The 10,934-nt window shown below is 33.8% G+C and overlaps 3 protein-coding genes across 3 annotated transcripts; 1 reads left to right on the top strand and 2 right to left on the bottom strand.

Annotated features, from left to right (window-relative positions):
• The first annotated feature begins 1,779 nt into the window (after positions 1 to 1,779).
• Positions 1,780 to 2,682, top strand: LOC142975027 (uncharacterized). Its single transcript, XM_076117662.1, has 2 exons — positions 1,780 to 2,140; positions 2,293 to 2,682. The coding sequence occupies exons 1-2, from the start codon at positions 1,895 to 1,897 to the stop codon at positions 2,575 to 2,577; spliced, it is 531 nt and encodes a 176-aa protein (XP_075973777.1). The 5' UTR covers positions 1,780 to 1,894; the 3' UTR covers positions 2,578 to 2,682.
• Positions 2,683 to 4,794: 2,112 nt separating this feature from the next.
• LOC142974908 (uncharacterized) lies at positions 4,795 to 6,615 on the bottom strand. Its single transcript, XM_076117478.1, has 5 exons — positions 6,403 to 6,615; positions 5,934 to 6,199; positions 5,528 to 5,620; positions 5,280 to 5,414; positions 4,795 to 4,869 (listed from the first exon to the last, which is right to left on the bottom strand). The coding sequence occupies exons 2-5, from the start codon at positions 6,162 to 6,164 to the stop codon at positions 4,795 to 4,797; spliced, it is 534 nt and encodes a 177-aa protein (XP_075973593.1). The 5' UTR covers positions 6,165 to 6,199; positions 6,403 to 6,615.
• Positions 6,616 to 7,424: 809 nt separating this feature from the next.
• On the bottom strand, positions 7,425 to 10,531 carry LOC142975133 (uncharacterized). Its single transcript, XM_076117827.1, has 5 exons — positions 10,310 to 10,531; positions 8,583 to 8,806; positions 8,346 to 8,395; positions 8,015 to 8,061; positions 7,425 to 7,671 (listed from the first exon to the last, which is right to left on the bottom strand). Exons 1-5 carry the CDS (start codon positions 10,518 to 10,520, stop codon positions 7,586 to 7,588), a joined length of 618 nt encoding a protein of 205 aa, XP_075973942.1. The 5' UTR covers positions 10,521 to 10,531; the 3' UTR covers positions 7,425 to 7,585.
• Between the last annotated feature and the right edge of the window lie 403 nt (positions 10,532 to 10,934).

Genomic DNA, 10,934 nt, shown 5'->3' with positions numbered 1-10,934 from the left:
TATAAACGCGAGCAGTTTTACCTTAATAACAGTAACCGGTGATATGATTCATTATAATATCTACCTTAGCTATAAATATATTTCTATGATCGAATTTGATCAGGTTATGTACTTTCAGAACAAATATAACACTCCTGACGCGAGAACTAGCATGGACCAGTATGAAAATAACTTTTTAAACTAACCTTATAATAATTTATTATTAATGTATTCAAACGTAATGTACTAAGTTTTAAAATGACAAAAGCAAAATTAACCTTATTGCGAGGACTATGAGTGCTAAAATGCCGTGTTAACTTAAGTGTTAAGATAAAACCTCCGTAGAGGTTTCCTTCGCTATTATTCTATCTGACGTCACCTCGTGATCATGTATTCACCCTGCATCATATGGCCAGTGCTGAGTATTGATTGATAGACAAACAATTACCTTTAGCGGTAAGACTAAATATATTTTTAAATTTATCACTGAGTAAAGAGGAGCGGAGAGGACTCATACGGATATATGTATATTTAAATAGTTTTAACTAATCTCACAACACTTATAATGCTAATCTTTCATATTTTCTTAACCCCTTTTCGCTTTCTTCGAAAATGGAAATTCCAAAAATATATTTAAGTGCTCCTCTATACTTCTTAAGGAATCTTCATATCAAATTTGATCTTCATTTGCTTCATTTTTACGCTCAGTAGATTCGGCTGTGCGTTGTCTATCAGCCAGTCAGTAAGTCAGTAACGGAAGAGTTTTATACTTATTGATGATTATTAAGGATAGCTAGTTATTATTATTACCCACATACTATCTACAATTCTATATACTTTAATGCTAATAGCACAATGTAAATTATGATTTATAGACTGCCATTAGTCAGTAGATTATATGCGAAAGTCTGTCTGTTACGCTTTCTCTGTAAAACAGCCAAACTAATTTTGATAAAATAGAACACCGTGATAGTTAAAAACTTGGGATTAAGCATACGCATTTTTTTCTTACTTACGAGTAGTTACTTTTCACTTGAAATAGGGAATAGAACATTAATTAGAAATTAATGAAAGTGATTTATTTGACGACTATTCAGTGGTGTTCTTCTGAATTGAATTGTTATTGAAAATACTTTACTTTATTTTTTGGTGTAAATTAAACAAGTACGAATGAATCCAAATAAAGTTTCACAACTGCCAAATAAACCTTCCATAACAAATGGGCAGCTAAATACAACACCTCAAAATGTGCTTTAGATACCTAATTAAACTGGTGATAAGTAAATCGTAATAATTAAAAGTAAACTTAATAATATCCAACTAGACAAACTAGATATTAAACGCAAACAAAATGTCCAGTACAATCAATCACGCACGACAAGCTCAAGCTAGCCGGTCGCTGTACACGACTTAAATCGTCAATCAAACATACGGACAGAAGCAGGCTACGGACACTCTTAGCTAATAGCTAACACAAGCCATTATACCGTTAACTACTGGAATGGCGCCAATGTTTGCTTTGTTTTAACAATTAATTCACTTTAAATTAACACCACTAGAATTAATAATGACCTACCCGTACCGCCATCTATTAGAAAAACTAGTAAACTTACTGGCCTTATATCGTGAACGAAGGCTGCATAGCCTTTTTATGTAAGGCATTCAGCCAGTTATATTTTGTAGTTCGTCTCTTACTCCATAGATGGCGTTTGAATACTGGCTGGTTTTAATATTAATAGCTGGAAAAAAAGCACAAAGTTCTGCCAATTTGTTTCTGTCTCATTGACATTTTTAAACAAAATCCAAAAAAATAAGATCATCAAAAAAAATTAAAAGAAATGTGAATCTAGAAGCTATTTTTGCTGTCGAAGTGGCTATTACAGAGCCACATTATTAACCTTAAAAATAGAGTAAAATGGATTGTCATAGAAGGCGGGGTCGCAGAGGCAGAGGCCACTCTTATACAAATTTTCCAGTCCCCAACCGTTCGGGGTCATCGCAACCTCCTCCCCGCCATTGGTGTTTTGCAAACAGCGTAACCAGCTTCCTAATATTGTCGAGTTTAATAGGAATTATCTATTTGATGCTGGACCAACATTGTCAGAATTGTAAAGCGAAATGTGACATGAGCAATTTGACAAGGACTATAGAAGATATAGCGGTAATTTATTTATATTCTAAAGCACCAAACAGTTTGCGGATATTACCCCAAAATGAAAACTGGACTTGTTTGTCTACTGTCTTCTATCCAATATGGGCTGATCTCAACTCCACGAAATGAAGTTGGTAAATTTTAATTGGTTTTTGTTACAGAATAACCTATCCGTAATAAAACATGGCTACTTCGACCTGGAAAGGAAACTATCCGACTTTTCTCAAGAACTACCAAAAGTAGAAGGACAAATAGAAATTTTGGAAGCATTAGCAAATTCCGTTGATCCTCACGAAATGGGCTGGAGTCGTAGAACACATTTGCCAATTGCTGAGGTAGAGACATTACTAAAAAGACCTATCCAAGAACAAGTGAAAAACATAAGTAAAATGTGTACTCAATGTGTGCCGAAACCAATCAAGCCTAAACCTATATTAGTCAATTAATATTGACTAGTTATTAAGCTTAATGAAGAGTTATAATTTAAAGAAAACAATGTCGTGCTGCATTTTGATAATCATTTACTCAATAAAGTCAACGTAGCTTCATTTGTCGTTTCGATTTTCTTATTTAAACAACATCTGGAAAATATAGTACCACAGTTTACAGACAGTCACTTGACACACATTTTGGGAAATTTTGTACTCACAAATATATATTTTAAAGCATAAAATTCTTAGGTATTTTAGTCATCTACAGCCATACGGGTTTCTTTCAAAAATACCGAAAAATTTGGGTTGATCCCAGTAGATTTAAGACGTTTTCTTGTATTAGTAAATTCATCTTTGCCCATTGATCCAGTTGTTTTATGTTCTCGTTCAAATCCTGCGGTATCTGTTACTTTATCGGCAATGCTTGGGACCATACTTGATATTCCACATGGATCGTTTTTAGAGCTAGGACCTTTTGATGTTGCGTAATTAACAGTACATTTGTTCTTACATCTTTGATTTTGTATTTCTTCTAGAGGTACACACTCAAAAGCGTCTCTTGACTGCTTTTCTTCAATTATTGTGAATAGATCTGATATTTCGATGTCGAGAGTGTCGTATGCTCTTCCTATATGTGTAATTGTATCCTAAAAAAACAAAATGACCCGATAGTTAATACGACATAATGTAGGATCACAATAAAATTTGTTTTTGAATGAAATACATATGTTACCTTCAATGAAACTAAATTTTGTTTCAGGCCCGTTAGTTCATTTTTCACTGCGTATCGTTCCCAAAAGTTAATAATGATATGCCCTATCAAAGATAGTAGGGAGAAAACAAGGATAGTATTGAGGCAGATACTTTTAAGCTGCTTTTGTCTTGGGGGCATTTTTGCTCGTTTTACAATTTGTCAAGTAAATTTTATATATAACTAAATTGACCCCGTCGGGTCTATTTACAGATTTTTGTAACTTTTCGTGAAAAGTAACTAAATATCACATCACGCCGAATTTCAGAGACATCCCAACATCGAAGGAACTGTCAAATATGATAAGTCAATATAAGTGAACCATAGCTATGGAGGAAGTATGGGTTTTTGCGTCTATGACTGTGTTTAGGTTTCCCGGCAAACTTTTTTCGAGCATCATAGATAACATCTTTAAAATAATTATAAAAAAATAGTACCCTATTTATCTGTAATATACAGGGTGTGGCGTAAATAATGGATAATCCTTAACCAGCGGATGGGCGACTTCCCGACTGATCTAAAAATTAAAATTTACCTCTGGCACAAGTATCATAGTTTTTGAGATTTTGGCCATTTTGTGTGTTTTTTAAGAAAGCGATTTACCCTCTTAGTTTTTGATGCTGTGATCACAAATTAAGGCTTTTTTTTAATCCGTTTTTTGCAAATAAATCCTGAATAGATGTGCTATTGAATCTACAATCTTGTTTTGTTATTACTACTCGTTTTTTATTTAAATTATGCATTCAAAGTTAAATTTTATAATCTTTCACAACTTTCGTGCAACTTTGAGCACTTGTGGTGAAAAAAAAATGTATGGTGGCTTTACTGCCCACGCCATAAATAATTTTTAAATTTTATTAGAATTCTAAATTGGTATAACATGCAGCATTAATACTGATAATTGCCAAAATATTACAAAGAACATAAATTATTAACACTTTAAGAACATAAATTATTAGCACATTTATTCAGGATTTATTTGCAAAAAACGGATTAAAAAAAAGCCTTAATTTGTGATCACAGCATCAAAAACTAAGAGGGTAAATCGCTTTCTTAAAAAACACACAAAATGGCCAAAATCTCAAAAACTATGATACTTGTGCCAGAGGTAAATTTTAATTTTTAGATCAGTCGGGAAGTCGCCTATCCGCTGGTAAAGGATTATCCATTATTTACGCCACACCCTGTATAACAGAAAAGATTTCAGACATGCAAACTGCTTGAAAGAAAGATGGACATCTTTCTTTCAAGACCAATAGTTATACTTTTGGCGCAAACATAGCTTAGAAAAGTTAGCGGTGTGTTGCCATAGGTTTGTGTCCTCAACGAGTGAATGCTTATGGCTTGTAGCTATTATTGCATTAACAGCACAAATACTGAATATAAATAAAACTAACAAAATCTCATGTTATTGAATTTATTATAAATCAAACTTTCAGACGGTATAAATCGCAATTGTTTAAAAGGACGATCACAACAGTTCACTGGCTGGAAATGATCACTGGTTTTTTTGCATCGAACGAATCTGTGTAGACGTACGACATAATTGTGATTTCCTGTCGGCAAAGAGAAATTTAAAATATTTCAGAAGAAAATATAAAAATATATTTCAAGGAATGCTTTGTGATTCAGCAAAGGAGTTTCACAAAGAAAAATTGTAGGAAATAAACTAAAATAAGCTACCCATCTGTGCCAGTGGTTCCGCCTTTGTTAATTACGTTTTCTTTTTTCTGTAAAGAAAAGCAGAACTACAGAACACCACGTTATAGGCCTGCTTTAACTGTGGTCCTACTTCTTAGTTCTACTGGTAGTATTACGAGGAATTTCGTGGCTGTATAATTAGTATATAGGTCGTATTTATGACTCTACCGGTAGGACCCAGCAGCAGGAACACAGACTACGCAGGGTCTTACGTTATCTGTTTATTAATCAAGTGCTACAAAATATTAAATATTAATTTTCGAACCTTGTGTGATATGTTTCCCCTGGGAAAGAATATTTTCCGAAATAGACCGACTTTTTTTTCGATTTGGACCGGTTCCGAATGGGTTGATCGTACACAATGGCTGGTGCATACTGATAAGTCCCGTACTTCATTCGACTGAAATTATTAACAATTGAACGATTTAGAAATTTGACGTAATTGCTATGGTATTGGTTTATTTACTAATATTATTAGCTAATATTAAAATTTGCAATCGACCTAATACTAACAGTTTCCGTGGTATCGTCATGCATGGAGCAGTGGAGGCAGCAGATCTTGTCAGCAACGGTCAGGCATGCTACTTCAGCTTGCTTTACTTTTTCCTGCAACCATGCGTATTCTATAAATATTATAACTATAAAATATGCAACTCTACACTATAATGCAGCTATATTCTTAACACTGTAAACATAAATAAATAGTATTGTCGGATTAAGTAACAAGTTTCAACCAATTTTAATATTCTATTTTCATGTTTTAGTTCACACTCCCAGTGCATTCCTACATATTACAGTGTTCAGGCCCTGTGCCTCTTAGCTTTACTAAAACTTTATAAATTGGTCCCCTAACTATTCCAAAAGCTAGAATTATGTGCTGAAAGTGAGCATAACTCGCATCAAGAAACGCTATTCTTACCGACATCTTATCAAACACTTTTTTCATATCTTTAAGCTCGTTAGTTGCTTGAAATCTATGTGTGATGTCTGGCAAGAAGAAGGTTATCAGCACCACGAAGAATATAGTTGCGATGGCCACATAGTTAGCGCTCATGACATCGTACAAGTCTGATAGAAAGTCGCGGACTACGACGGCGTATTCATCCCATTTGCACGCCATAGCGGGGGGAGTTCTCGTGGACCTGGCCATCGCTTTTCGATTGGCTTGAGCGCGTAAATACTGTCCTAAAATTAAAGGTTAGAGTGAAAATAACCAATCCGAGAGCTCCTTCTTTGCTATGAATATGAAGGTAATTGTTACTTAATATACTAAAATCTGTGGATTTAAAATATACTAGTCGTATAAGTATAGTTGTCGTTTTGTTGTGTTATGATAGTATGAAAATAATGTATATATTATATTTTGTGTAATCCAAAAAAGAACTTACCTACTTAATTTGAGCAATTTTCTGCGAGACTAGTACTACCACGAGTACTTATCTTTGCCTTTGCCTAAGATTTCTAGGATGCCTGCCTTCTTTCAAAACTTTTTACCTGAATAGACTCGCCGCTTTGCCATTTTTTTATTCCATTGCTATTTTACATTTTATTCCGTTTTGCTATAAATATAAAAAACGATTTATATTTGACAATTAATTTATCAGAACGTGTGGAAACCAAAGAGTTATGATAACTTTTTTATTACCAAAGCTCAATATGATTTATTTTTTTAACAGCCAAGAATTGTTTGAGTTTTCATTCTTCAGTTTTGATTTATCGCCCGATAGGGAGCACAGAGTACTCTTCTTATATGCGTAGAAGTTTGTCTATTTGTAACTAGACAAACTTTTAATTATATATGTAGGTATTGTCAAATCTTTGGAGTTCAGAACCAAACACCATATTGTACATCTTTTATTTTTTTTTAATTATTTGAAGCCGTAGGTACTTTTATGGTACTCTTAAAGGTTCATTGCCAGTCAAAGTTCAAGTTTTTGGTCGTAGAGGAAAGCGTACCATTTTTGCAGAAACCAAGTAACGAACTTTCTTTTAGCCTATTAGCAGCCTGCGGGCGTGTGAATATAATCTAATTTATATGAATAAAATTAATAAAACAAAAAAATAATAAAGATATTTGCTCTTTATTTTGACAATATAAACAAGCACATTAATTAACTATAATTTTACGTAATTTATGAATTTAACACTACAGTATTTGATACGTTACTAATAACATTCTATGCGCACGTAATGTTCTCAAACAATATCACTAAAGACAACTAATTCCTCATATTTTTCATTTTAGTTTCATTTTGATAATAGGGTTTCTAGGGAAATAGGTTCAAAGATGTTGGAAAGAAGAAATCCAGGACTGCAATATGAATATATGCAATCGATCTAATTATTATTTCCCTAATAACACTATTACGACAAACGTACAAGTTATCATATTTTTCACTAGAGCGTTTACACAAAATGCGTATATATTTTTCAACAAATGTAAGTTGTATAGATTTTATGAAGAAGATATGAGATGCCTTCGAACTTACACGTCCACAAGAAAATAAAGGCTCAGTGTGTAAATGCTCTAAGCGCCTTTTGATACAAGTACGTTACGACGTTTTGGCGTTGTCACCGCTTTTTGTCTTCGTTGCAGCACAATGAGCAACACGAGGTAGGAGATCCCAACAACCTATTGCAATGATGAGAATTTGACGCTGAAAATAGTTAAAAAAGGTGTTAATGTATTCAATTGTCGGAGAAAAAATGTAGGGAACACGCAGAAGGAATGAATCCGCTAAGTAATGTATCCGCTGATAACGTAATTTCTTCTTTCAATAATGCCAATATTCTCAAAAGTCAGATTTTGACAAACCGCCCTGCAAATGGGGTAGGTACTTATTCCCAAGGTGTAACGGTCGGAAGAAAGAAGAAAAATTAGGAAAATATCTGTATTGTTTATTAATCTTACATAAATAGGAGTCCAATCAAACCAAATATTTAAGTAAAAAAATGTTTTTTTTTGAAGTCTAGTCTTAATAATGCAGTGTTCATGCTTACCTCGCCTCTGCAAGTTCGGAGGTATATAAGCACTCGGTATCGCAATTCTGAAAATTAACATGAATGTCTTCATTAGCTTGAAAGTGCTCATCAACATGACGTTTCTTACGGTAGTAGTTGTGTTATCAAACAAATGAACACAGCTCATTAATAAGTTACGAGTGTTATGATTTTTTTTGGTTACAGATGTGGCCTATAAGCAATTTGCTATTCTATTATCGAGCAGCTAAATCATTAATGTATAGAAAAACAGCGGCTCTATCAAATTGAGAAAAAGAAGTTAAGGTTGCTATAGTCTGTTAGAATGTATTGTTTAAAGAATTACACTTGCCTGTGAGCTGAACGGTTACACTTTTCACATTCTCTTTTTGCTATACTAGTCTGAAAGAAATAATATAGTGATGAGCATAGCCAAATTCATATAATCGTTAACAAAATTGGTGGTTTCATAGCGCTCTCTCAAAATTAAAAAAAAAGAGGAACCAACAGGCTACCTCGAGGTAAGCTGACTAAGGTTTTCATAATACAACATAATGACAGTAACAATACAGTATGAAAAATAATTTACTTGAGAACAAGTAGAGAATCCGATTTCTCTGATAATCTTCTCCTCGACGCTGGACCGGCTGGGACCTCTGCCACACTGAGCCGAGGTACACGTGAGACTCGTACACGAATTTACTGAATACGCCCTTTTCACCTTCTTTTTCTTTTTGTTTGACATCATTTCTTTTGTACTGACGCTTTCTCGCGAAGCCGATGACGAAGTCGCCATAATGCCTCTGGCAACAGCTGTGGAAGTATAAAAAGATAAATTAAATATTATTATTAGACTAAAATATTGTTAGGGTACGCTCGACTATCAAATTTCATCCTCAGCATACAATTCACAAAGCTTACGACATAAATTTCACCTAGGGCTTTGAACTATCTCCATGCTAAATTCAATGTAAATCGATTGAACCGTGACAAAGACAGTCAGATGGACGGACTTTTGCACTTATAACATGAGTATGGATTAAACTAATAAATCAACTGTAGCCGAAATTATAGCCTGACATAGTGGTTTACAGTCAGAGGTTATCATTAAAATTCTACATCTAAAACATGAATTTTAGTTTATCAATAATTTATTGCGGTTTAGACCTAGACTAGCATCTCTGTCTTCGTCAAACAGGTAGGGTTAAGTAACGTCTTGAGTTCTTGACATTATGCGTAATTATAATACTACAAGTTTTTGAATACAGTCTTATCTCGGTTTACTCGTTCATCTCGTCCTTTAATTAAAGTCGTCTTTACGACTACAATTCGTCCACCTTGTAACTCATATAAAGATAAGACTGTACGTGTTCTTATTACCTCTTAGTTATTCTAATTTCAGCCACGAAAGCTAATATTTTACGTGTAACAGGTCCTTCATAAACAAGACAGAAAAGGGAACACTTCATGCGAGGTCGAGGTCGGTTACAAAGTTCCCAAAGTCAAACATTTACACCAGTTACAAACCGTTGTTTCTCGAAATTCTGTTTGTCTTCCTTCCATGTGTACTGCGGATTACTTTGTAATACCAACGTTATTATGAAAGTTGTTATGAATTACACAGCGCTCGTTGCAAAAGTATAATAATTCATCATCAGGTGCTGAAGTTGACCACAGAAAATTAAGTATTCTGGTAATGAGCAAACTTTTTGTTCCACAAATAAATAACGAAACATACTTTGACATGAAAAAATAGTGTTCGAGTTCAGAATGAGAATGCTTGTTTTCTACTCGGGTTAGTATGATTTACAACATGCTCAGATAATGAATTTCAGTCTGAAATTTAATTTACTTTAAATAGAAAATAGAGTTTACATGTTTTTAATTTATTTTTAAACATATCATTTCTGCAAGGATTTTCATTCTAGTGTTTCAACCACATGAATACAACTGTTGTACAAAATGTGTCTGAATGTAAAAAGCTCTCTATGTAATCGTAGCATAATTGAATTTAGTAGTTTTTTGTGAATTTGGAGATTAAGTGATCACTGGTGCCTATACCTATGGTTATCCGGCCCTTCTTTAAAAAGTGCCCGCATCACCCAATGAAACTAACAAAAGAATGACACTGACTGTTAGTAGTCAATCGGGATGTTATAATCTTACACAAGTTTAAACGTCTTTGTCATCGTTTTTGTATTTCTATTTTAAAGTACTCACATTTTACACTGTTTCTGTACTGAGTATTTTTAACGACGATACTAAGTGTTCCTACGCTCATTAATTACCGATTTATGTGCACATAAAGCTTGTTACCTCCGGTTCTACCTCTACTTCCATCGCCAGATCGATTAGTAAGAACTTTCATCATATAAATAGCCATTATTACAAGTGAACCCAGCGCCAAAGAGATAAGCCAGAGAGATTTCTTCACAAAATCATCATAACTGTCGACCAGTTCGTCCATATAACATTCCAGAGTGTCGGCCAAACATTCTTCTGTTGTACACATTTGTATCTTTATCATTAGAAAGTGTAATAGATGTACCTGCGAAATAATGTTCCATGTTAAAAGTTGAACAACTCTTTTACTCGCTGTTTTTTCTCTCGAAGCCGAAATCAAGCAATCAATAGAGTGCCTGTTCCCACAGTCTTTCAAGAACTAGTTAACAACAATGAATTCTTATACACAGTTTTAGAAATGAGAGCTAAGCAAGTCTATTCGAATTCGAATCACTCTTGCGTGTTCAGTTAATGGAAAAGCTCAATTAGTTAGAATTCCTAAAAAATATTCTATGAATGCCAGCTCAACAAAGCTATTTTTATCCACTATCGATATTCCAGTTATTTATTAAATAAACTCGCAAATAACATACCACGCAATTCTTTTTACATTTTTGAAATATTGTGAATATTTTTTGTAGACGAAAACAGAGCGCAT

This window comes from Anticarsia gemmatalis, chromosome 8 (genome assembly GCF_050436995.1).
Source record: "Anticarsia gemmatalis isolate Benzon Research Colony breed Stoneville strain chromosome 8, ilAntGemm2 primary, whole genome shotgun sequence".
NCBI lineage: Eukaryota > Metazoa > Arthropoda > Insecta > Lepidoptera > Erebidae > Anticarsia > Anticarsia gemmatalis.
The sequence above is the reverse complement of the archived record's forward strand: the minus strand, read 5'-3'. Positions and strand labels throughout refer to the sequence as shown.